Raw genomic sequence first — 24,979 nt, 5'->3', positions numbered from 1 at the left:
GCCACCGCCACTCACTCAGTTTGACCTTCAAGACACGTGTCAAATCTTTAATGGAAACAAGCGTTTCCGTATGCTTTTAAACGTAAAGTCAAATCTTTTTTCCTTTTCTCATAACCCCGGCAACGCGCATTTCCGCTGCGTGTTTTGAGTCTGCTGTGCATATTGCTTCTGCGTGGACGGCACCGCCTGTAGTTCGAGTGAGATTTGTTCTTAAAATATTGAGAATTAGATGGGAAAATTATTCGAGTCAAATTGGAGAGCTGAAAGGTAGGAAGGAAAGTCAAAGATTACAATAATGTCTCACATGGAAGGATTGCACTAAATTATTCACGTTACCATTTATTAAAAAATTTCTACCTTATCGAAAAATAATAATCGTAACTGAAGCTAGGCCAAAAGACTTATTTCATATTCCCACCCAAGTTTTAGTTTATTGTCAAAAAGATATATGTTAATTTTCAAAAATCAAAATACCCACGCTATTAAAATGTGATGTTAATCATAAGAGTAAAAATGTTCTTTAAAGAGTAATATTAAATAAAATAAATTTTATTCTCTTTTTTTAATTTTAATTTTGACAATTAATCATTTCTCTTATCGTAGTTTTAAAAATTTACTATTCTCCCTTATTTCTTAGATTTTATTATTTTAGCGATAATTATCATCCCCTTAAATTTCATAATATTACAATTATATCTCATAAAATGCATTCTTTTTTTCGATAATCATTCTTCTTAATGATTCACTCTAATATGTTATCAACTATTCTTTCGACACCCTGCATCTTCTTCAGTGGTTTTCTATTGTGGAAACCATGCAAAAATCCTATTGAAATTAAGTGAGAGATTCAACTCTCTTAGTCAATTTCAATCGTCGTCAACTTGCTCTTCAATGGTCAATAACATTGCAATGAAAGAGGATGAAAGACGAAGAGGGGGAGAAGACCGCCAGCTGGAGAGAGGATTGGAGAATACTCGTCAGAAAAAGAAAACGGAATATGGAAAAAATGGGATTTCTTAAAGTTTAATCATGAATAAATTGTTAATTTTTTAAATCTAAAAAATTAAATAATATTTTATTATTTTTAATAAATTATTATTTAAATGATAATTTTATTGTTAAAAAAACTAATTTTTTTATTAATTTTAATTGTTTATAGATGAAAAGTTTGAGCTTTTAATATTTAATAACTGCCTTCTTAAGTTTGCAACATTCCTTGGGTGGGAATATGTCTTTTGGCCTTTTAAAAATTATCTACATATATGTGAATACATCTAGGCCGTTCATTAATCTGTGGTCCAAACGAAGTTAATGTCAAAGGGGGCCTCACTATACTCACAATAAAGTTTAAAGGGGCCACCTCGTTACCCAAAATTTTTAGAGTTGTACTCAATCATGAAAAATTGCCACAAGTTTTTTTTTTTTTTTTTAAACGAGGAATCTCACTAAAATTGAATCAATTATATTAAATAAGATAAATTTCAAATTTAATTATCGACTCTATAATTATTGAATTAAATAAATTAAAAGTTTAATTTTGATATATTACTAATAAAAACTTAAATTATATTCTCTTATATGTGAAATTTACTCTATTATCATTTAAATTATTCTTAAATATATAATAAATATTTATTTAAAATTAGATATACATCTAATATTATTATCCGGAATACTCTTTGTTAACAGTGTCGAAAAAAGAGACAAGTTGAAAAGAAAGAGATGTCGTCACCCGTTATTGAAAAAAATAGAAACCTTAGCCTTTAAGGGAAGAAAATATTATTTTTTAAAATTTGATCTGAAGAAAATTATTAATTTTTTAAAGTCTAAGAAAGGAAATGACATAAAATTTTAAAACTAATAAATTTAGTTAATTTTGAAAACATAAAAAATAAAAACCTGAGAAAAAAATAATTTTTAAGGTGCAAATAAGTCCTTCGGCCTTTATTGTTTTATAAGACTTTCTCACCAACATTCATTCTCAGTAAATTAGACTGTTCAGATTTATGGTACAGATATAGATATGCCACGGTATTATGGTACCTTATATCCGGTAATCTAAAGGGAGGTTTGCAGCCCTTGGATCATAGGTTACCGTGGTATGATGGGCAGAGGCTTAATTTGCTGATATGTACAGAATGTGTGAGTCTTTTTTTTATTTTACGGATGCACTTTTTTTCCATTTTCCCTTTCATTACCTTCATGTTAGGTTGTTTGTATTAGCATAATTAAATCAAGTTCGAATTGGCTGTTATTTGACTCGGTGAGTTTGAGAGTTTGAACTAGCTATATAATATTAATAAACCCCTAAAAAATTGAAGTTTCGCATTTACACTTTAAAAATTTTTATTTTGCCTCTTATCGAATTTTGAATATTAGAGATAATTGATAAATGTAAAACTATGAGTTTTTATAATAGATTCTCAAGTCAAACTTGAGTTAGCAATTTTTATCTTGAGCCTACAACTCTTGAGCTCATCAAGTTCACGTTCGACCCTTGCATCTATCATTATCAAATGGGGTTCAAACCCAAAATATTTAACTTAGCTTGATTCGATTGTAACTATAATTCAAAAACATTTAAATTTATGTCTTTCAATTTAGTCAAACAATAAAGGCCAAAGGACTTATTCCCATTTAAAGATGGTTATTTTTTAAAGTTTTCACCCTTTAACTTTGAAAAACCCTTTTATCAACTCATAAATTGTTAAAGTTAATTGAATTCATTAGTTTTAAAATTTTATCTTATTTTCTTTCTAAAAACTAACAATTTCTCTCTTATCCAAAAGTTTAAAATGTTACATTTGCCTCCTGCTAGGGTTTACAGTTTCTTCCCTTCTTTTCTAACAACCGGAGCTAATAAAGACCCTCAACAACTCATTTTCTTTACCTATCATTAATAACCCTAACCAAAGAAAGATAACGAATCAGTTGACGATCGAACACAAATGTTAAGGCCATCAACGGCCAAATCGACCATGAATCGGTCGAATTCAAAGGTGGGAAGCTCCTTAATTTGTTAGAAACTCCTTTAACATTTTCACATAACTCCTTAATTTTTTTTTTAATTTAATTTTATTGTTTTTTAAAGACTCATATACTCTAGGTGGAGATCGTGTCAAAAACTCTTTTAATATCATTTTTTCCATCAAATCTTAGAAACTTCATATTCAAATATTATCTCACATTCACAAAATTTCTAATTTTGTAATTAATATTCAGAATATTATAGTATTTAAAACTTTAATTTTGATGATATTTTATAATTCAAGTCCATATTTTTCTAAAATTTATACAAACTTCAAGTTATAAATGAGATATAGTTGTAATTATAATATGAAAATAAAAAAATAAAAAAAAATTACTGTGTCAGAATTTCAATTCATATTTGTCTAATATTCACAAAACTTCTGATTTTATAATTAACATTCAAAACATTGAGTTTTAAATTAAAATATCTAAAACCTTAGTTCTGATTATATTTCGGATTTCATATCCATATTTTTCATTATTTTTGTAAACTTTAAGTTACAAATAAGATATAATCATAATTTATATTTATACATAAAAAAAATAATTATTAAAAAAACATAAATATAAACGATCACAATTTATTTTTACAAACAGAAAAATAAATATAAAAATAAAAATATAAACAACCGTAATTTAATTTTACAAACAAGTAACAACGTTCATTATTTGTTTTTGCAAATGAAAGAATAACAATAAAAAAAATATGAATGAATTAAATAAATTAAATAATTAATAGTAATTGTATTGAATTATCCTAATTTCTAAGCAAATTATATAGAGCGATTTGTATTGATAACGTATTCAATACAAATAATACAAGAAACAAAAGACAACTGAAGTTGGAAACATCAAAATAAGGTAAACTTGAAGGCGACGGAAATCACTTTTCTCATAAATATTAAATCATCGTTGAAATCTCTCCCCGTAGTCAAACATAAAGGTTTTTTGTGCTGAAAGGGTTATAATTAATGTCACCGCCCGAGTAGACCACCCAAATTAGTTTGCTTAGTGGCAGGGAAATCTATATATTAAATAGGCCAAAGGACTTATTCCACCACCCCCGACCCAAAGTATATTGATTTTTCAAATTTTTACTCGTTAATTTTAAAAATTTTATTTATTTATATATAAATGATTAAAATTAATTGAGTCTATTAGTTATATCATTTTCTTCTTTAAATCATAAAAATTAATAATTTTCTTTTAATTTAAATTTTCAAAAATTACATTTTCCTCTTAGCTTTTCTAAACTTTCAGATATAATTTTTTTAGTGACGACCGATGATCTCTAAGCACTGACTCTTCCTCTCTGATGCCTTTTTCTTCTGACCATGCATCTTCCCATATCGTGTGATGTTTTCGTCGATGATGACATTATACAACATCGAAAGATGCACAATTGGAAGGAGGAGGTGCCTGAGAGGAAAAGTATATATTTGGAGATCACTAATTATCGTTGAAAAAATTAAATTTGAAAGTTTGGAAACTTTAGGAGGAAAATAAAGTTTTTAAAAACTTGAGTTAGAGAAAAATTGTTAGTTTTTAAAGTTTGAGGGGGAAAATAAACTCAAATTTAAGTTTATTTTTAATATTTTGATAAAATAATAATTTTATATTTAAAACTGTTAAATTTAACTGTTTATAGTTAGGTAAATGAAATTTTCAAAATTAACAGAAGAAAACTTGAAAAATCAACATATTTTAGGTGGAAAATAGTCCTTTGGCCTATTAAATATCAATAATATTATATGTGTAATTTTATGCATAAATAATAAATTATTATAATGTAATTAAATATTATTTTATTTTTAATTTTTAAATACCTATTTATACAGTAAAATTTATATAATATTTCCCATTATTATTATTTTTTTATGGCCCAGAATCTGACCTGAACTACCTAAACCGATGGAATCGACTACGCTTTGAAGAGAAAGAAAAAAAAGGAAAAAGAGAAAAATCAGTCACATTTAAACGATTAATTGGCTTGAAATGGCTCTGCTCTTGACCTCCCCATCATCTCTGTTTGCCTCCTTCGAAAACCCTAAACCTCTCTTCTTTTCTTCCCTTAAACTGCATTCTTCTCTTTCGTTTTCTCATACAAACCCCACGAAAACCTTCCCTCTCCGTCCTCTAATTTCTCGCGCTTCATCCCAGCCCGACCAACCCGCTCCTGAACCCAATTCAGAATCCTCCGCCGAAATCCCAGTTTCCATCACTGACGAATGGGGCGAAAAGACGGAGCTCGAACCCGAGCCTGAACCCACCAAGCTGCCTGATTCGGACCCTCCGAAGAACGAGGACGAGTGGGAGGAGGAGGAGGAGGAGGGGCATGTGAGCCAAGGGAACGGTACTGCTGGACAGGCGGTGGAGGAAGATGATAATAAATTGGCTGATTTGAAGAAATCCTTGGTGGACACTGTTTATGGGACAGAGTTCGGGTTTCGGGCAGGGGCGGAAGTTAGGGCCGAGGTTTTGGAGCTCGCTAATCAGTTGGAGGCGCTTAACCCTACTCCAAGACCCGTAGAGACTGCTGGTGTTCTTGATGGCAACTGGGTCTTGCTGTGAGTTTCTCTTATTATATATTCTTAATTCTGTTTTGGAGGAAAAAGTTTTAAGGGAACTTGGAGTTCTCGCTCGAAGCTAAAGTGGATAGTTGGTATTAGAATTTATCGAATTTAATTCATCAACAAGAAAGGAAGAGAAATAGAAACAAAATGAATTTTGATTCATTCCATCATTACCCTGATTCTTTAAAAGTTAGTATCAAGAGAAAGTTTGAAATTTTGAGACCATGTTACAAGAATCATCTTCTTATTTGTTTGCTAATTTTTTGTCTCCACATTGGTTGAGTATGACAAAAAAAATTTTAACTTGTGTAAGATATTAAATCGTTCTTTTTCTGTATTGTATTTTTGGACATTCGTTTGAACCAATAGGTGAAATCATTCATTTTAAATGGTTTTTGGTCTACCTTTTAATGGTTTTGCTATGAGTGAGTGACCATAAACAAAGTTGCTTTTTGACCCAAGTTAACCATTCAACTCCAATTAGGTTTATATCTTAGTGATCTACAATGAAGTGGTCTGCGTTAAGTAATACCAAAAACCTGTGTAGGCATGAATGCTTTTAGTGAGGGGAAAAAAAATATACAACTTCTTAGCATAATGTCAGTGAGAAAAATGTCTTTTGTTTTCCACTTGTGCAATGTGTAGATGGCTTGAAGATGTTCTTTAATAAAAAATCTGTCTAAAACCAGAAATCAATCTCTTTTTTTTTTTTTGTCAAATTAAGTAACAAAAGACTAAAATCTTTTGAATTAGCTAAACTGCCCAGTAAACCCTCTTAACACATCTGAAACAAGCCAAACTAAGATCAGTAGATAAATTCTTTTCATCTTCTGAAGATGAGACATCCTGAAAATCTAAAATTAGAAACTCCAAATGTTTCCAGTCTTTTTTCTTCTCCATCCTTGTTTCATTGCCCTTCTGTGAAGAATTCATCAAACAAACACATATACAGATTGCGACTCTTGTTGGTGTTTGAGCTGTGTTGGATGTAAATAGAAAATAGATCCTTAGCAATGATCATGAGAAAAAGAGAGAGAGTTGATCTTTAAAAGAAATGATTACAGTAGTTTTGGATTTTTAATTCTAAATTCAAGGATGGTGGTCGGCTAATTTCTGAACTACTGGTAGTTGCCTACTATGTTTTATTTAAGATGATTAATGTTTTGAAAAGGCATTTTAACAAATAATGTATATTTTATAAAATCCAAAAGGAAACAATCTTTTTAGGATGTATGCTGATAAGAGCTTCACTAGCGTTTCTACTTAACTTGGACATAGATTGATTACAAAAATATTCGGATTAGATTCACTGGAACTTGTAGCAAAATTGCGTGATCGTTGGAGATTTTTTTACCTTTTGGATTTGGATGCGTAAAAAGAAAATTATAAGCCCTTGATGATAATTAGTGATATTTATGCATTTTGTTTCTTTATGTCTTGATGTTACTGATGCTTAATAATTGCAACTATCCTAATTTTGCGTCTGGTTTCAAACTGGTCAGGTACACAGCATTTTCTGAGCTGTTACCTCTTCTGGCAGCAGGTGCAACTCCTTTGTTGAAAGTGGAAAAGATATCTCAAACAATTGACACCAGTAGCCTCTCCATTGAGAACTCGACTACATTGTCCAGCCCCTTTGCTACGTTTTCTTTCAGTGCTTCTGCCTCCTTTGAAGTTCGAAGCCCTTCTAGAATTCAAGTAATACTTTAACCAAACTTGAGCGGTTGATTATATAATTAATTTCAAAAGAAATTTTTTGTTGTGGAAAAATAAATAAATGAATCAATGAGAAACTTTTAAAGTGATTGCATTATGATAAATAATGGATTTATTTTTGAACTTGTGTTTTTAAATCGAATATGTGTTGAACTCCAGAAAAAATTGTGAGTGATTAAGCCCCTTAAAAATGAATTTGGAAGATATAATGATCTATAATGCTTGTCATTAATATATAAAATAGAAGAAAAGATCACTGATAATTTTGGAGTTGTCTCTGCAGCACTTAGGGCAAGATATTGCAAAAATCTTTGATGTAGTTTGCTAAATGTACAGTGAGAAAATGTTTGTTGCATTATGATAAATAATGAATTTATTTTGGAACTTGTGTTTTTAAATCGAATATGTGTTGAACTCCAGAAAAAATTGTGAATGATTAAGCCACTTAAAATGAATTTGGAAGATTTAATGATCTTTAATGCTTGTCATTAATATATAAAAAAAGAAGAAAAGATCACTGATAATTCTGGAGTTGTCTCTGCAGCACTTAGGGCAAGTTATTGCAAAAATCTTTGATGTAGTTTGCTAAATGTACAGTGAGAAAATGTTTGTTGCAATACAGAACTTCCTCAAAACCCCTGAGAACTTCTGTACAGTAGATAGATGTGTATCGAATCTTATGAATCTTTTTGACAATGTGCAGGTTCAATTTAAGGAAGCTACCTTCCAACCTCCAGATATTAAGTCAACTGTTTCTCTTCCAGAAAATGTGGATATTTTTGGGCAGAATGTCAGTTTGTTGCCTGTGCAACAATCTCTCTCCACACTGCAGGAGGCTGCAGCAAATATTGCTAGAGCAATTTCTGGTCAGCCACCCCTAAAGATACCTATTCCCGGTGAACGGACCAAGTCCTGGCTTCTTATTACATACCTTGATGAAGACCTTCGAATCTCTAGAGGGGATGGTGGTCTTTTTGTGCTTGTTAAAGAAGGAAGTCCTCTTCTAAACTAGTAACCAGGTACATTCCATTATGTTTTATAGATTAATCTATACGTATACTCTTCACCATATCTTTTTGTGGTTTCATTACCCATTACACAGATGAAAGAGAATTTGTTCCTGTCATTTTGTATCTCTCAGGCATTTAAATAGTGTCAATGATACTTTGATTGCAATTCTTATGTTCTGTTTGGCTGCTGAAGCCTAATGGAAGAATGAAAAATTTGAAACCTTTTTGTGTCAGATGTAGTTGAACAAAATGGAAGTTTCTTTTGATTGTTCTTCAAGTCCATGTGAATGTTACGCATGATGTTTTAAGAGGAGGCTTAACTAAGTCCATTAAGTGTTGCAATTTAATAGAAACCAAGCCATTGAATATTTATAAACTATTAACATTGTAAAAGTTTTCAAGATTGGGATGTCTCTTGGTCAGATGGAATAAATGTTCATCTCCTAAATGCATACTCATTTCTTTTTTTTTTTTTATTGGCTCTTAATTAAATTGTGGGAAATGTTAACAACTTTAGCAGTTAGCTTTCACTGAATTTGCATATGTAAGCACAATAAGTGGGTAGTTTGCTGCAACAGGAAAAGAGAAAAACATTGTTCAATGTGAAGAACACATGGGGATTAGGTCATATAATTTTTTCACAAAACTTTTGTTGGTGGGAGTTAAATTGATATAATATTAGAATTAATGATTCAAAACTTGTGTATGACTAGTAGATATGGATAACATTGCTCTCATTGAAAAGGATGAAAAGAACAACCCAGGATATGACTAGTGTTGGAAATCCTCTTGGATAGCTCACTGTAACCTGAATTGGAAGTTTCTTTTCTTATGAAGCATTTTCTAAATACCTTCACAACTAATTCACTATTAAGCTGTATACCGAGTTGGATCAAATAAAAACTCCTTGTTTTGTGGTCAGAACTCCTTTTTGGTCAATATCAGTGACACAAAATCCATGAAAGTGATAAGTGACTAACAAATAAGCATAATACCAGCCTACAACTTGAGAAGAAGCCTTGGACAAGACATGATGTCTTCTAAACATGCTCAAAACTCTTATTTAGTGAAACTCATAGATATAACATCTGTAAAGGTTATCATAGACAAACAAATAAGCACTACAGTGACTTGCAACTCGAGAAAAAGCCTCAAATAAGACACATTATCTTTTAGATATGTTGTCAAAACTTTTCTTTAATCAAACTCATGAATATGGCATCCATAAGAGTGATCAATGACTAACCAACAAACCTCAAATAGGACACAATTTCTTCTGGAAGCCATAAACAATGAACATGGGTCCAAATAAGTAAATTTGCAAGACAGGAAATGAGAGCGACTACTCAAAACTGAGACCAAATTTGTGCCATGATTTAAGCTTTAACTCCCCTGATTGGAGGCCCAAATTTGCGTCAAATCTTCTCATATAAACATGTGAGTTTGATAGAAGTAGCACATCATGATTTGGATCCACAACCACTTTCTTTTATCATGATTTCGAGCTTCAACAACTCTTTGTGTCTTCTCTAGTTGGAAGTTGAACTTTCAACACCTCAAACATCCGATTTTGTCAACTCAATCATGTACATTTGTTTGAAACCTAATCTCTAAATTCGAAGCTTTTGACAACTTATTCGAATTCTACAAGTATAAACAAACTTTTTTACTTTTTTTTTATACAATTTAACGTAATAATATATAATCGAATTATTTTAAAATGAGAAAAAAAAGTAAACGTTCATATCATACAATTATATATTACCACATTAAATTATATATATACACAGTTACTAACATTTAACCATACACAATACATATCTTATGATATGATATAATACAAGTGAAAACCGATACATATAATAAAGTGTATTGAATTAATAACATATCATACAATATAATATTTATTATATGATATGATATGTAATATCGATACAGATCAATACGTTTTTTTAAAAAATGATGATATACTATAAATGTATATGAAGAATCTTAAATTTTCAAATGTGTTTGTCATATTTTTTAAAATAACAACTTGTTAATTATATTTTTATTATTATTTTATTTTTTAAAAATTGTATCATATGATATAATATGTACTTGATGTATGGTATAAAAATTAATTTTTTAATATATAATATGATATATGATTCAACTATCCTCTATATATATAATAAGAGTCCTCAAATAATAAAATTATTTGAAATATTTGATTAGGTGAAATGAATTTCTCCAATAGGCTACAAGTCAAGAATTAAAAAAATAAATTTAATCAAACTAAAATTGATTAAAAAAATTATTTTAGTGAAAAAAAAAAAAAAGATAAGACAAATGGATGGCACCTAATACTATGCATGTGCTCACCTCACCATTTGTTAGTGAATTTGACAACCAGATCATTCTACGCACCGTTTCACCTATCCCAAGTGCCAAAATTTAAGTGGTTCAAGCAACTGCCACGTGTTAACTGATAAGAAGTGAACCCCACTTGGTTCAAGCCTTGAACGGTTGACGAAGTCTCCAAATTTAGAATTAAAAAAAGACGTGCACCAATCACGCAATTCCCGCCATCTCTCCCGCCCATCATCATTCTTCTTGCAATGGAAATTTAAAAAATAAAAAAAAAAAAAACTTTTTGAATAATCTAATCTAACATGTTCTGGCTTCGGCTCGGGACGGTGTTGACTCGTGACCAACTCAGGGAAATTCTTTAATCCATTTTCCCACTACGTGTTTATCATCTCAAGACAAAGAAAGCTTCCTCTTTGCGATTACAAAATCAGATCTTCTTGTATCGGATCCGATATTTGGGTCGTCGTGATCATCGTTCAATTCAATCTTCTGCATTTTAATTCGGAGGACCCATCCAAAGCGGAGGAAGAAAGAACGATTTCGCAGGCTTTTTTGGTCTTTAATCTTCATCTTTTTTATAACACAACATCATCAAGTTTCTAAATAAAGAAACTTCCTTCTTCAATGTTTTTGTTTGGAGATTTGTAGTGTTTTACTTTTTGATCTTCATCATCATCATCATCATCATTATATAGAGTTGGTTGTTTTAATATGGGCAACAAGCTAGATGATGAACAAATCGCGGAACTTCGTGAGATCTTTCGTTCTTTCGATCGAAACAACGACGGAAGCCTAACGCAGCTGGAGCTCGGCTCTCTCTTGAGATCCTTAGGGCTAAAACCAAGCTCTGATCAGCTGGAAACCCTAATTCAAAAGGCTGATACTAACAGCAACGGCCTAATCGAGTTCTCGGAGTTCGTCGCCCTCGTGGCGCCGGAGCTACTCTCCGGGAGGTGTCCGTACAGTGAGAAGCAGTTGAAGCAGCTGTTTAGTATGTTTGATAGAGACGGCAATGGGTTCATCACCGCAGCCGAGTTGGCGCATTCGATGGCGAAACTAGGGCACGCATTGACGGCGGAGGAGTTGACGGGTATGATCAGGGAGGCGGACTTGGACGGTGATGGGATGATAAATTTTCAGGAGTTCGCGCAGGCGATTACTTCGGCTGCCTTTGATAATTCTTGGGCTTAATTTATCTGTGTATGCATGTTTTATGGTATGAACAAGTTTGTTTTTTGGTTAATGGATGGATTATTTGTTAATAGTTGCGAATACTTGTGTGTTGATTCAGAATAATCGATATTTTGCATACATTGTTGTGTAAATGGATTTATTTTTTTGCAAATGAATGGAGTAAGACATTGAATTGGCTGATTCCATAACATTACACAACAGAAAATTAAGTTATTTTCGAAAAGATTATATGTATTATATATCTAATTTTGAGTACTCAATTAAAAATTTGATTATATTAGGCATTACTAGAATCGCGTATGGTATAAACAGTAAAAGGCATTTGTTAGTAATTTCGGAAAGACTACCGGTATCACAATTGTATTTCAAAAGTTTGCTTGAAAGGTAGAAAACTGAATGACACAAGAAGGCTTTCACATATCCGGCTACATTGTCAAGTCAATATTAGCAGTGAAGCAGCAACACAAGACTTCTAAGCTGCTCTCATTTTCCAGAAGTCCAAGCCAAATATGGATAAGCTGATTAAAGTTAATAAAAACCTGGATGCTCAATCTGCTAGTTCCATTCTGATTCCACAGATCTATAGTTCTGTAAACAACTTCAGATCATAGCATGGATCACATACAGAGCAATTCAAAGACAGATATCCACCACATTAAGAATGAAAAAAGTTGACAATTTAAGCTTAACTGATAAAAGATCAGTTAGAGACTACCAAGATCACCATCCACTCTGAGGTCTATTTAGTTCTAACATACTTAGGGAACATCCTCCTCCCCCATTGTAACTCAATGAATAAGGCTACAACACAGCATTTAGCAGCCGACCCAAAGGCCTTATGATAAAGATAAACAATACAATTCAGAAAGGCCACTTAAATTTTATCAACAAACCATCATATTTCCAGAATCTACACAGTTTGAAAAAGTCTCTAAAACCCAATATTCAACAAAATCCAGGAGTAACAAATTTCAAACCTAGATGAATACACATAAACCAACAAATCCTCAGACAGTTGCGCGACCTCTGTCAAAATACGACTTTTAAGCTAACTAAACACGGCGATCTCTGGGGCTATAAGTTCTCAAATCTATCTGTACAACTCAGCACCTTCACATCAATTCCATTACTGAAAACCTCACCGACTTAAACGAAAATCAGATTAAAAGCAACTCAAGCAATTCAAACTACAAGCCATACGTGTTCCAGAATTATTCCATTCTAACTAGAATTCAAAGAACGAATATCATCATCTTCAAACTATATTACAGTCACGATCTCGAATAATAAATTTCAATTTCAGGTAATTAAACTTACATAAATCACATTGGTTTTGCTATAAAAACAAAATTTATTCAAAAAGGTAAGCAGATTACCTTAATTCTCAAGTGACAATCCCAATAAGACTCGCTGTGTTTTTGCTTATCAGTATTCAATTCCGCTGACGCCTCTTTCGATCATGCGACACTCTATTCCTCTGTTTTTCTTTTGTTTTAGAAGTTGCGCTTATGGGTTATTGCGCTTAATTGAGCTTGATGGTAGGCCCACAGTTATGATTATAATTCAAACTGAATGAAGTTTGAGCTAGACTCGACTTGCAATAATTGAGTTCAGGCTTGTCTAGCTCAAACTTTAACTAACTCATTATTAATACGACGTTGTTTTAATATATATTAATTAAAATAATATCATTTTGTATCAAAAAATTTTAACTTGCGAGCTTGACAAGCAGCTCGAACTTGTTTAGGGTTGACTCATTTCAGAGTAGTTTAAACTGAATTCAAATTCGAATTTAAATAAACTCGATTCAAATTCAATCCTAATTATAAATACATCCCTCATCAATTTCTTTAGAGTAATACTAAAAGAACAAATTGTATAATTTTATGCGTATAATTTGAAATGATAATATTAAATGATTTTGAAATAAAAATATAAATAATTATATCATCTAATTATATATTATCAATTTAATTTATATAAATAAGCTCATACAATAACAAGCTAATTAATAAATTCTGTCTAAAATATAATATGTCTTACTTGAAACAAAATCAATAAATGGGATTTGAAATGATTTTTGATGGTTTTTAAATACTAAATCACATAATAACACGTATAAATTTATACGCAAAGTAAATACATAGAATATTATTGATCTATAGCACTACCTTCCTCGTTTGGCGATGCCTTGTCTTCTTTATATATAATTTTGTACCTCAGCGTTTTGACACCAAAAATATATATGCTATATAAGCTATCTTAAGTCTTACCGAAATTTCTTCTCTGATGTAAATATGCTTCTACTCTGTTGATGAGCAAGTTTGCTTTAGCGAGTAAACACTAATAACATGGGATAAAAAATTGTTCATAAAATTTGAAAGCATCAAGTTAAGAATGTCAGCTAAATCCTGTGCCAAAATAGACCCGGTTTGATTACAGTTCTGGTGCAATACAGGATTGTAAACTACAATTAGACAATAACAATAATATTCAAACTTTTTTGCAAATGGGGGTGAAGAAAATTTGAGCCAGAAAATCGAAGGGAACTTTATTTATCATTCATGGGCACCACACGAACACAACAAAATGAGTAAGCCTTAGATTTGTTAGTTTCCACAGCATCCAGTCCTTTGCTGGTATAACATTAAATCAAAATCTTCCACAGAGGAATATCAAAATTTAAGAGTCCAAAAACACAAGCAAATATGAACCATTACCTTTACTTTTGCAGCATCCACTGCATTATATCCTTCCGAATAACTCCATCAAACCCATATCTTTGGTAGTTCAACCTCAACATATCACGCCCATTGTTGTAAAGATGCCTATACTGGGTCATGTTCCCAGCAGTCCTAGGTGGCCGCATCATCATTGTAATTGTAGGAAAGGGTTTAGGATGTATATTTGTTAACGAGGTAAATAGATGCCTGCCTGAATCTTGGTTTCTAGAAGCACTGATCCCATTAGTTTTTGGCTTCGAAGATTTTATTACTTGGTTGGTCATGTTCGTGTTTGGACCAGAACTGTGTATGGGTTTCTCTGATGGACCACGGATTTGAGCAGAAGGCTTCATTCGGTCAAGCCATCGCAGAATCCAGTTACCAAGATTTCGACCAACTTCTATGTCCCTCTCTTGAATCTTCCGGTGAAACTTGAGTGCAACACTGAACACAGCACGTGTTCGTCTGTTGAAAAAAATGAAGATATAAGAAAGCCAGTCCTAGTAGCAACAATAATGGCACTTCCAAACTGGTACGGGAAATACATTAATTATTTATTTTAAAACTACAAGAACAATTATAATTCCTAACTGGCAATTAAAACAGCAGTGGTAGTACAAGAATAGCAATCCAACGAATCAGCCAGCAGAAAGAATGCAACATTCAGCAATATCAGGCTGAAAATAGCGAAGGGGCTGGGTTGTCCATATTTATTTTCATAATGCCAACCAAATTAATTCATGAAGTCGAAAGCATTTCCACTTATTTATGCAGAGAATATCACAGATCTTATACTTAACTGATTCTTGGATAACCAAAGATATGCCGCTTGGTTAGTTATTGTTCATAAGTTAATATAAGGTGCCAGTCAAATACACTGTAAAAACTCTCAACTAAAACATCTAATTATAAGGTCAAACCTAGCCTATCTAGATGGTTGAGCAAGCATATGAACAAAAAAAGAAGCCCTCCACTAAATCAATTGCAATCTTGCGATGCTCAAATATCCAAAATCAACCAGAGAAACTCAAGCCCTATTAAAAACTCCAAATGAACTCGAGGCCAAAGATCCCACATGAAAAGTAAACATCATTGCATCTGGCCAAATGATTTTTAAGCTCATCACAGCAAAAGTAACACTCCAAATATATCATTATCAGATTCAAGTAAAACTCCCTTCCAAAGAAGCCCGATTCTTCTTTATACATGAAATTGTTATTAAGAAAAATATTATTAAATAAATTGCTTGATGGCACAGCACTCACACAGATGCTTCAAACCGTGAATTACAATTTATGAACCACCATTGTAGATTTAGTGCAAGATAACAGAGACTACAAGGAGATCAGAAGGATAGATTTTGGCAAAATAATCCAAAATTAACTCATACTACAACCAATAAAAGATACAAATTTTTATGTACTTTAATAGCAAAATTGCTCCCATGACAAATATAAACACGCTCTAATATAACATCACTAGAATAGCTTAGGTTGCTAACCTCCTTTAAGTTACATCATAATTAAGAATTCTTAATAATTAACTTAAAATACCTTGGATATCTTTAAAATAGACGGCCACACTTTAAGTGAGCCTAAGCACAACCTTCCACTTAATCTTTATGAATTAAGATGCTTAGATATAGTCTCTCAACATTGCTATCATCACCATCATGTTTCTCTTCTCAGTCAAAAATCACAATCTTTAATCATTCTCTTGCACTAGACCACATCTCACACCTCTTTCATCCACAATAGCTACCAACAAACCAGTAGATGGCGATGATAATTAACAACCATGGAATTCACTTGAGACAAGGGTATATATATTTTCCATGTCATATATTATCAAAGCCATCATTTTCAATTCCCAGCAAATGAAAATTAAAAAAATTTAAAATGCCATCCACACCGCCCAAATTTGCCATTGCCATAAATATCTTACAACATAGCTGGAAGCAAGAAATAAGATCATGCAAATAGAAGCTCACTAGCATTCCTCCTAAACAATACTTACCAGAATCCCATTTCAAACTGATCATCAAATACAGAATACCCACAACAAAAAAATCAACGACACATGTTTAAGTTCAACACGAGGATGAAAACTCAATTAAAAAACATTATACCTGTGAGCGAACTGGCGTAACTTAGGGTGCTTGGGGCTAATAATGCGACGCTGAATCTTCAAAGCGAGTCTGTAAGTCCGTTCCAGCCCCAAGAAATAGGCTGTCGCCAAAGTGATCTCCCAAAACACCATTCTCTCGCGCTGTTATATGTATCGTTAATGTTCTTTACAAGATCTTGTTCTTGTTATAATTACTTTTCTATTGTCTTTTGGTTAATGGTTTCGTTTTCCACAAGTCAGAGATCTTGCTTAAAGCCGCCAGAAATTTCGATCTCTCTTGTTTATGGTTTCTGTTGGTTTTCTGTGAGCTAGGAGCAAACATCGCTGCTCCCTGCTCTTCATTACAACCGTTGATCTCCAACTCTCGATCAGCACCGTTGATCACATCTGAATTCGGGCCTATTTTGGGCCAAGTCACCGAGCCCATATCATTCTTATCAACTTTCTTATACACCTGTTTTACTAGGTGGAAACTATTAAACTTTATTATTCATAAAAACAATTTTCTACTTGGACTTGTATCATAAATATTATTTTACTGTATTGTGAAAATGGTTAGGGTCAAAATATTTCAGTGAAAGATTTCGAGATTTCGAGATTTCGAGATGAGATTGATTTCATTAGTTTTATCGGATTTAAAAGATGATTCGATTGAGATAAGAAGTAATCATATATATTCGGATCTAAAAGATTGTTTGAGCGAGATGAGAACCAACTAATTCTAAACTCATAAGTTGTTGTCACTGATTGAGAAGAGAAGATGAAAAGTGTCACACTCTCATTCAACTCTCAACCTTTTTCTTTATTGATGTTTCCCCTGCCATTTTTCATCCACCTCTCCACCTTTGAATTCTTGTAATTTCCCTCTAACTTTTGTTTTACCATGTTATATTTGGTTTATCCTTTTTTTTATTTAAGCTATCATTTATATTTTATAAAGAAAATTCAAAATTCTACAATTTACCTTATCAATTGACGTAATATAAGACCCCAAAGGTTATCTTAACAAAACTGATAAAATATTAGAACTTTCAAAGTAAAAATTTGAGTTCAAACTTCTGTTATATTTATAAAATCTTGATTTATTTGATATAATAATTATAGATTCGATCATTATATCTCAAGTTTATCCGTCAAATAAATATGGATGGAGTTCTTGGTTATTAAAAAAAATTGACGTAATGTGAATGGTAATTTTATATTTAATAATTAATTATATAAAAATAATAATATTTATTTGAATAATTCATTAGTTAAACCAAACCAATCGCTTTTCTGGGTCAACTTTCTCTCCGACTTTAAAAAACTTGAGGTCCAAAAGCCCCCCGCTTTTTAATCAACTGCCGAGATGAGCACTAAGATTGAAATTGCAAGAAGTGAACGAAATGCATGGGGTAACAAGTAAAAAAGATTCATTTCCTTAAAAATATCATTTAAAATTGCAAATAAACATAGAAATTGTTTTAGAAAAAATAGGGATTTATAAAATCATTTAAAATCTGTCTATGTTTACCTTCCATTTTCTGAAAAAAAAAAAAGTAATAAAACTAACAATTCTATCCATTACCATATTAAAAAGAAAATAATAAAAAGGGATCTACTTTCCAAACCTACACAAAAACTGTAACATTAATACAATATTACATAATTATTTAGGAAAAGGAAATTTTTCACACAAGTTTTAGTTTAAATTCAAAATCATACCCATAAAAAATGAAAAATTTAAACACTCACTCATAAGCTAATTGTCATCTAAATTTTTAGTTAAAAGTAGGGGTAAAATCGTTATTTTATCTATAAACTTAAAATCTAAAAAATTTATTCATTTATCCCCCTTAATTTAGAAAACTCACGTTTACCCTTATGATTAAACTTTAAAAAATTTACTTTTTTTCTTTTTCAGGTTTTATCTTCGATGGTTTAGGGAATCGATCGGTGATCAAGAAGAAGCGAAAGTTTTCTCTGATGAAAAATGATGTTTTATCATCCAGATCAAAAAGACTACGAAATATCATCTTTCGTCGAGTCTTTCAAATGACAAATGATGAATCTTCGTAGTTGCCTTTGGACGGTTGTCCTTTATCATAAGATCTGAAAGATGGGTGAAAAACATTTGCTATCGATCAAAATGATGGTTGTTGGAGAAGAAAATAAACTCTCAGAGTGAAATCTAAATTTTTCAAATTTTGAGAATAGGTTAAAATATTAGTTTTTAAAACTTAAAGAGAAAAATGATATAAATTTTAAAGTTTTAAGATTTATAGATAAAATGACAATTTTATCTTGATCTTAACTAAAAATTTAGATGATAATTAATTTATGAGTAGATATTTGAATTATTTATTTATCATTGATATGATTTTGAGATTAATTTAAAATTTGGGTGAAAAATAGTCATTTCCCCTACTATTGTTATCTATCTTAATCATTTCATTTTAATTCCTAGAAATTAATTCTATTTCAATAAACCAAACTGACTTACTCTTCCGTATTATTCATTAAAAAAATACTCTGAAATTTGTATTTTCCGTTTCACGGGTGGTCCGACTCAGTCCCACCAAAGGCCATAAATCACCTCCAACGACAGAGACTGGATCACCTCACCTTTTTTTTTTCCGTTAACTGAATTATTATTAATAATTAAAAAAAGCCAAAACAAAAAATATAAATATGAAAAAAGGAAAATATTTTGTTGCCGGTAATGCAACGGTACCCCACCACCAGCCATAAAAAACAAGCCATACTTACCTGTTCTTACCTCAATAACTCAGCGCACAGCTCAACCGCAGCAATCTCTCTCTGTTTCTCTAACTCTCAGCCATGCATAGACAGTCTCTAGGGTCGCCGGTCTCCAAGCCTCACATCCATGACGGAGTAGTTCCTAAAGAAGATTCTCGAGTAAGTGAACTCGTTTCCGCCTCTTCTTCACTCACCGACGACGATCAAAGCAAGTCGGCGAAGCCTCGCCGCTTCTCGCTCTCACCGCCGCCTTCCTCATTGTCATCTCACTCCAAATCTGAGAATCTTGTTCACCTCATTCCTCTTATCACACTCGTCTGCTTTCTTGTCCTCTATCTCTCCTCTCACTCTCCCTCTCAATCAGGTGATTTTCCTTTTCTGCTTTTCTCAATCGATGGCATCCGTTTAATCATCTAAAGGTTTTGTTTGATTTTAACCGTTTGATTTTTTTCTTCTTGTTTCAGATTTGGCTCAGTTCAATGGATTCAAGCGGCTTTCAACGCATATAGGTATAAATATAATGCAGCTTCAATTCTGCTTTCGGGAAGTACTTTTATTGTTTTCGTTAATTTTTTGGTCTGTTTTCTGGTTGTAGAATCCAGTGAAATGGAAGATGTCAGCCGATTTGTTGAGCTGCGGAGAGGCGATTTTTTGGCGATTCGAAATCTCAGAAACTTACAAGAAATCGAAAAGCACCCTCCCAAAAATCGCCCCCACCGGAAAATCGCCTATTTTTAATGCACATTTCCTGGTTCATAGTCTATCTCTTTGCTCTAATTCATCTCCTTCTTAGCACTCCGCACGTGCGCTTATCTTATGACAATTTTGCACGTGCGAAATAAAATGAATTCATTTTTTTGTGAAACAATTTCGCTCGATGTATGGCTCCTGTTGAACTGTTTTTTTTGTGTGGATTTTACTAGACAGGGTGTCTGATTAAAGGGAAAAAGGAAAAAAATGAAAAGAATTTGTTGATAATTTTTATTTTTTGTTAACGTGCGCTCAAGAGGATGGAGGCTCAAGTTAGCAATAGTGATTGGAATCCAGCTGGACTTCGGACCGTTACTTAATGCGACCTCGGGTTCTGAAGACAGCTGGAAAGTTGTAGTGGTGGAACAGAGCGCATCAAAGTCTCTTAAAAACTCTTTCTGTGACTAATCTAACGGTCAAACTATGTTCATTTGGTGATGGATCCATATTCTAATTACACGTGTAATACATCTATTGCATTTTAATTTAATAAGTTTATTGCATTAGTCATATTATATTCTCCGAGCGATTTTTTTAATAAATAATTATTTAATTATTTAATTGGATATGTACAAACGCGAATGTGCATCGTCAAAGCATAAATGCATTGTTCCATTAATTATTTCTTTGTAATCCCTTTATTAGAAAATTTGAACGTTTAGGTTCTTTGATCTGATTGATTTGTACACGTGTCAAAATCTGAACGCAGTACTAAAGACAACGGGATGATATAAAAGTGTCGGTGACGGTGGAATCTGTCACCTCGGGTTCTCATTGTTTGAAATTTTATAGTGAATAATAAGATCATTGTAATTCCATCATACTAATCACATGCCACGACATTGTGACAGGTGTCATGATTGCCCACTCCATGTATCATGATTAAGTAGAAATTTTATTGTATGTAGTGGGTCCAACGGAAATTATAACAGAAAAAGTGTATAGCCCAGGCGATGACGACAGATGCCGACGGCGTCCAATACGGACCTTCGGATGAGCTGAGGTGTGAATATGATTGTGGTGATGATAAGGCGAAGCCAACTAACTAAGACGCTAAATTAATAGACGGATTTGGACAACGTTTTTGTGGGCTCCCCCATCACGAACCAGGAGGGTGTAAATGACAATAATCATGGTATAGGTGAGGTAGTTGTAATTAATATAATACTTTAGGGGTGTCTGTGATTCTAGAAGAGTACAAATCATTCATTCATTCATAGTGCTAAATGAATCCCAAAAACTACTCTTGTTTAAAATTTCAACCAAGGAAGATAACCTTTTGAAGACTTGAAGTACATAAATAAAAACGTTTCGACATGTACCAAAAATGGGCTCCCACAAGTTCCTAGCAATGATCAAAAGTCCCATTTTCTTTCGGTGACAGCTAATAATTTAGAAATGTTTTGCATTTTTCATGATTCGTAATTATTAATTTATTTTTCTCAACAGTAAATTTTTTTTAATCATTTGTTTGAATGGTTGATACGATTCAAGAGAAAATGTAATAGAATTAGACGTGATTGATAAACCTAGTGAAATTTTTATTTTTACCTTAATGGGGTATAATGAAATTTTATAAATTTATTTTTATTTATATAAATATTATTCACTGAATTTAATGATTTGATTATAGAAATATTAATGGTGGATGTATACCTTATCGCTCTAATATAGGAATATGAACCGAGTTGATTGTATATTCATGGTAAATTATGATATTTAGGCTAATTCAAAGTCAAATCTTAAAAATATATTAGTAATATTTAGTAAGTTATTTTTAATTTAATGGTGATTATCATATGATATCATATTTGACCCACACTCTTCCAAAAATTACATCAACATTAAATTCTTTTTATTTCTTTTTTTTTTTAATTTATTTTTTTCCTTTTACGTTCTAATGTTGATTTTAAAAAAAATTATAAATTTTCGTGATTTAAAGGGAAATTCATCATATTCTAACTCAAATTATAAAAAACATCAAAAAATTTACTAAAAATTGAAAGAGCACATTTCACTCAAGACTTCACATTTACAATGACCTCAATACACTTAGTAAAAACTATCAATTTAACCCCCAAACATTGTCTTCAAGTAAAATACCCAAAAAAAAAAAAAAACACTTATCAAACCGATTGTAATTTATAAATTAATCTCTCAAATATTAACACATAGTAAAATACCAAAAAAAAAAAAAAAGAAATCCCCTCATTTCGCCTATTGAAAAATATCATTTACCCTTTAAACGTAAGTTTGCCTAGTAAAATTACGTTTCACTCCAAATTCACGTACCTAAAAGATTATATAATACCCTTTTAGCCAAAAAAAATCACTAGGTAAACTTATGCCTAGGGGATAAATAATACTCTTATGATCCTCTAACTTATGTGCGCCAAAAGCTCGCTAATACTTGTAATTCTCCTCTATAAGCTTTAGATTGACAACTTGAATACTTAAAGATAAAAACATACTGACCCTTATATCAAGTTTCTACACATTGTCATCCTAGAAAAGAGAACTCTAACCCTCTTTCAATTTTAGTATGCTAAATATAGAAAGTAAAGCTAACATATATGTTTTGTTCATAAAACACGGTCGTTTTAGACTTCCATCTTTATGTCTTCAATATGCATGCACCAAATCTTCAAAGTTGCAGAGAAACACTGAGATTCATATTTGCAATGATTATAGTGTCTAATCAATATCTTATAATGAATTATTTAAGCCATATTAATTATATAAGGAAATGGTGGTTTAGGTTGGTGAATGGTGATGGCATGCCGGGTAGTCAATGGTTTATCTGGGACGTAAATAATCTTACCTAATCTGCAACAATGCAACTAATAATCTTACTTTAACTAACTAATCACCTATAATTATCCAATAATCAATCCCTAATATTATCCATAATTATTATTATTTATTATTATCTTTGTTTTCCAACTCTTTTCGTCAGCTGATGTTACACTTCAAGATTTCAGAAGACAAGCAATCTTAACTTCTCTCCATCGGATCAATTGAAAATGGCAGTGTCTTCCTTGACTTTGACATATATATAAAATCACCATAACCGATTTCAGCTTGAGATAGTAAGTGGAAGAATAATGAACTGATACAATTTAATTGTTAAACAAAATCACAACAGATTCAAACTAATACAATGAACAGTTCTTATAATTTGTGAGTGTGTATATATATATATATATATATATATATATATATATATATGAAGTTTTGAGTACAACAGGCAGCATAAACAAGCGGCCTCAATGCACAAAGTAACTGAAAGAACTTCAAAAAATGAAAAATTTACAGTTTATCACGATCAATCTTTCCTTTTATCGAGTGTTGATGTCATAGCAATAGATTTTTCTACCAGGAGATGTGAGATGACTCTGAGGATGTGAGGCTGCAAGGAAGAAGGAAACAGTGATCAGTTAATTGGTGGAAAAATAAAATCAGTTATATAAATCCATGCAAATTAATTACTTACTTTAGGATATTTTCCCAGTAAGAATCACTGCTTTCATTGTCCAAGAGTTTCTTCCAGTCTTCGATAGTAGAGGAGGCTGGTGATGAGCTGGTGGAGAGATGCGTTGCGTTGCCCTTGCTTTCCATTTGGCTGATGGTCGGCTTCTCATTAGAGACTGAAACCAGTTGAGGAAGTGTGTTTTCAAGACAGTAACCGCCATTAACGTTATTATTAACAACATCAAGATCTTCCGAGCACGTCCAAGAATCGGCAAGAGCCTGCAGGTCTTGCTCACTTGCTTGAGAGATTGAGCCCTGATTCAGAGAATCATCATGGGGAAGCACAACATGACCTTGAAATAATGGACTAAGATTTTGGTAGCCTAAAAGAGCACTGGTGTTATCCATGTTTGGAACAAGTGAGGGGCTTGCACTCATAATCTTCAGAAGATTCTGCAGAAGTTGGATTTTGGCCAGTTGAGAGACGTCTGATTGTAACCTAAGAGCAAAATTATCCCAAGGATTCATCAAATTCCCAAATGGTGCTGCAGAAATCATATGGGAAAGACTCAAAAGTTGATTAAAATCAGCCCTTGGCTTGTGTGTGCTCGGATCAATTCCCATTCCGAGAAGCTTCTTCCTTATACGAGTGTTCCAAAAGTTCTTGATTTCATTATCTGTCCGCCCTGGAAGATGGCTTGCAATTTTCGACCACCTGCAACAACTCTGCAAGTCAGCAAAAGCTGAAAGCAATAGAATTTTCACACAAGGGGAAAGAAAAGTAATGCTATGTGTAGGCTATTTGGTACACAATTAGGTATACAAATTATGTATAATTATGTGATTGGTTATTACTTTATTTTTTGTTAAAATCATCAAATTATATAAAAACGCAACATCTGTCTATCTAATCTATCCAATTGTATACCAAAAATTATGTATATAAAGTTTTTCCGAAATTACTTGTTTCCGAGAGCTGCATGAAGGTCAATGATGATACGCTCTTCTTGGTCTGTGAATTTTCCTCTCTTGATATCAGGCCTAAGATAATTCGTCCATCGCAGTCTGCAACTCTTGCCACACCGATTCAAGCCGGCAAGCTTGGGAAGCGATCTCCAGCTTCCATAGCCGCGTTGGTTGATGTAATCAATAAGCTTCTGATCCTCCTCCGGAGTCCATGGTCCTTTCTTCAAGTTCTTATTGTGCTCAGAACAATATGGAGATCTCATTGTTGCAAGACAGAATAAAGAAAGAGAGAATTCAATTGAATAATGGTTTAGTTAGGATTTGTTGC

General features: G+C 32.2%; 5 protein-coding genes and 1 long non-coding RNA gene across 6 annotated transcripts; 3 read left to right on the top strand and 3 right to left on the bottom strand.

The window, feature by feature from the left end:
• The first annotated feature begins 4,929 nt into the window (after positions 1–4,929).
• LOC123197083 (plastid lipid-associated protein 3, chloroplastic-like) lies at positions 4,930–8,562 on the top strand. The gene is made up of 3 exons (XM_044611267.1): positions 4,930–5,597; positions 7,106–7,301; positions 8,023–8,562. The coding sequence occupies exons 1-3, from the start codon at positions 5,026–5,028 to the stop codon at positions 8,329–8,331; spliced, it is 1,077 nt and encodes a 358-aa protein (XP_044467202.1). The 5' UTR covers positions 4,930–5,025; the 3' UTR covers positions 8,332–8,562.
• A 2,246-nt stretch (positions 8,563–10,808) lies between these two features.
• Positions 10,809–11,994, top strand: LOC123195441 (probable calcium-binding protein CML18). Its single transcript, XM_044609125.1, has one exon. It carries the CDS (start codon positions 11,393–11,395, stop codon positions 11,870–11,872), a length of 480 nt encoding a protein of 159 aa, XP_044465060.1. The 5' UTR covers positions 10,809–11,392; the 3' UTR covers positions 11,873–11,994.
• Positions 11,995–12,207: 213 nt separating this feature from the next.
• Positions 12,208–13,485, bottom strand: LOC123195442. The gene is made up of 2 exons (XR_006497455.1): positions 13,252–13,485; positions 12,208–12,473 (listed from the first exon to the last, which is right to left on the bottom strand). It is a non-coding gene; the product is annotated as an uncharacterized LOC123195442 (long non-coding RNA).
• A 915-nt stretch (positions 13,486–14,400) lies between these two features.
• On the bottom strand, positions 14,401–17,027 carry LOC123195780. The gene is made up of 3 exons (XM_044609618.1): positions 16,727–17,027; positions 14,596–15,063; positions 14,401–14,511 (listed from the first exon to the last, which is right to left on the bottom strand). The coding sequence occupies exons 1-2, from the start codon at positions 16,855–16,857 to the stop codon at positions 14,598–14,600; spliced, it is 597 nt and encodes a 198-aa protein (XP_044465553.1). The 5' UTR covers positions 16,858–17,027; the 3' UTR covers positions 14,401–14,511; positions 14,596–14,597.
• Positions 17,028–19,448: 2,421 nt separating this feature from the next.
• LOC123195867 lies at positions 19,449–20,386 on the top strand. Its single transcript, XM_044609731.1, has 3 exons — positions 19,449–19,828; positions 19,929–19,973; positions 20,060–20,386. Exons 1-3 carry the CDS (start codon positions 19,546–19,548, stop codon positions 20,200–20,202), a joined length of 471 nt encoding a protein of 156 aa, XP_044465666.1. The 5' UTR covers positions 19,449–19,545; the 3' UTR covers positions 20,203–20,386.
• A 3,086-nt stretch (positions 20,387–23,472) lies between these two features.
• On the bottom strand, positions 23,473–24,979 carry LOC123196929 (transcription factor MYB39-like). The gene is made up of 3 exons (XM_044611079.1): positions 24,649–24,979; positions 23,708–24,400; positions 23,473–23,623 (listed from the first exon to the last, which is right to left on the bottom strand). The coding sequence occupies exons 1-3, from the start codon at positions 24,912–24,914 to the stop codon at positions 23,587–23,589; spliced, it is 996 nt and encodes a 331-aa protein (XP_044467014.1). The 5' UTR covers positions 24,915–24,979; the 3' UTR covers positions 23,473–23,586.

The sequence above is a fragment of the Mangifera indica genome, chromosome 14 (assembly GCF_011075055.1).
Source record: "Mangifera indica cultivar Alphonso chromosome 14, CATAS_Mindica_2.1, whole genome shotgun sequence".
Lineage (NCBI taxonomy): Eukaryota > Viridiplantae > Streptophyta > Magnoliopsida > Sapindales > Anacardiaceae > Mangifera > Mangifera indica.
This window is presented reverse-complemented; position numbering and strand designations above follow the sequence as displayed.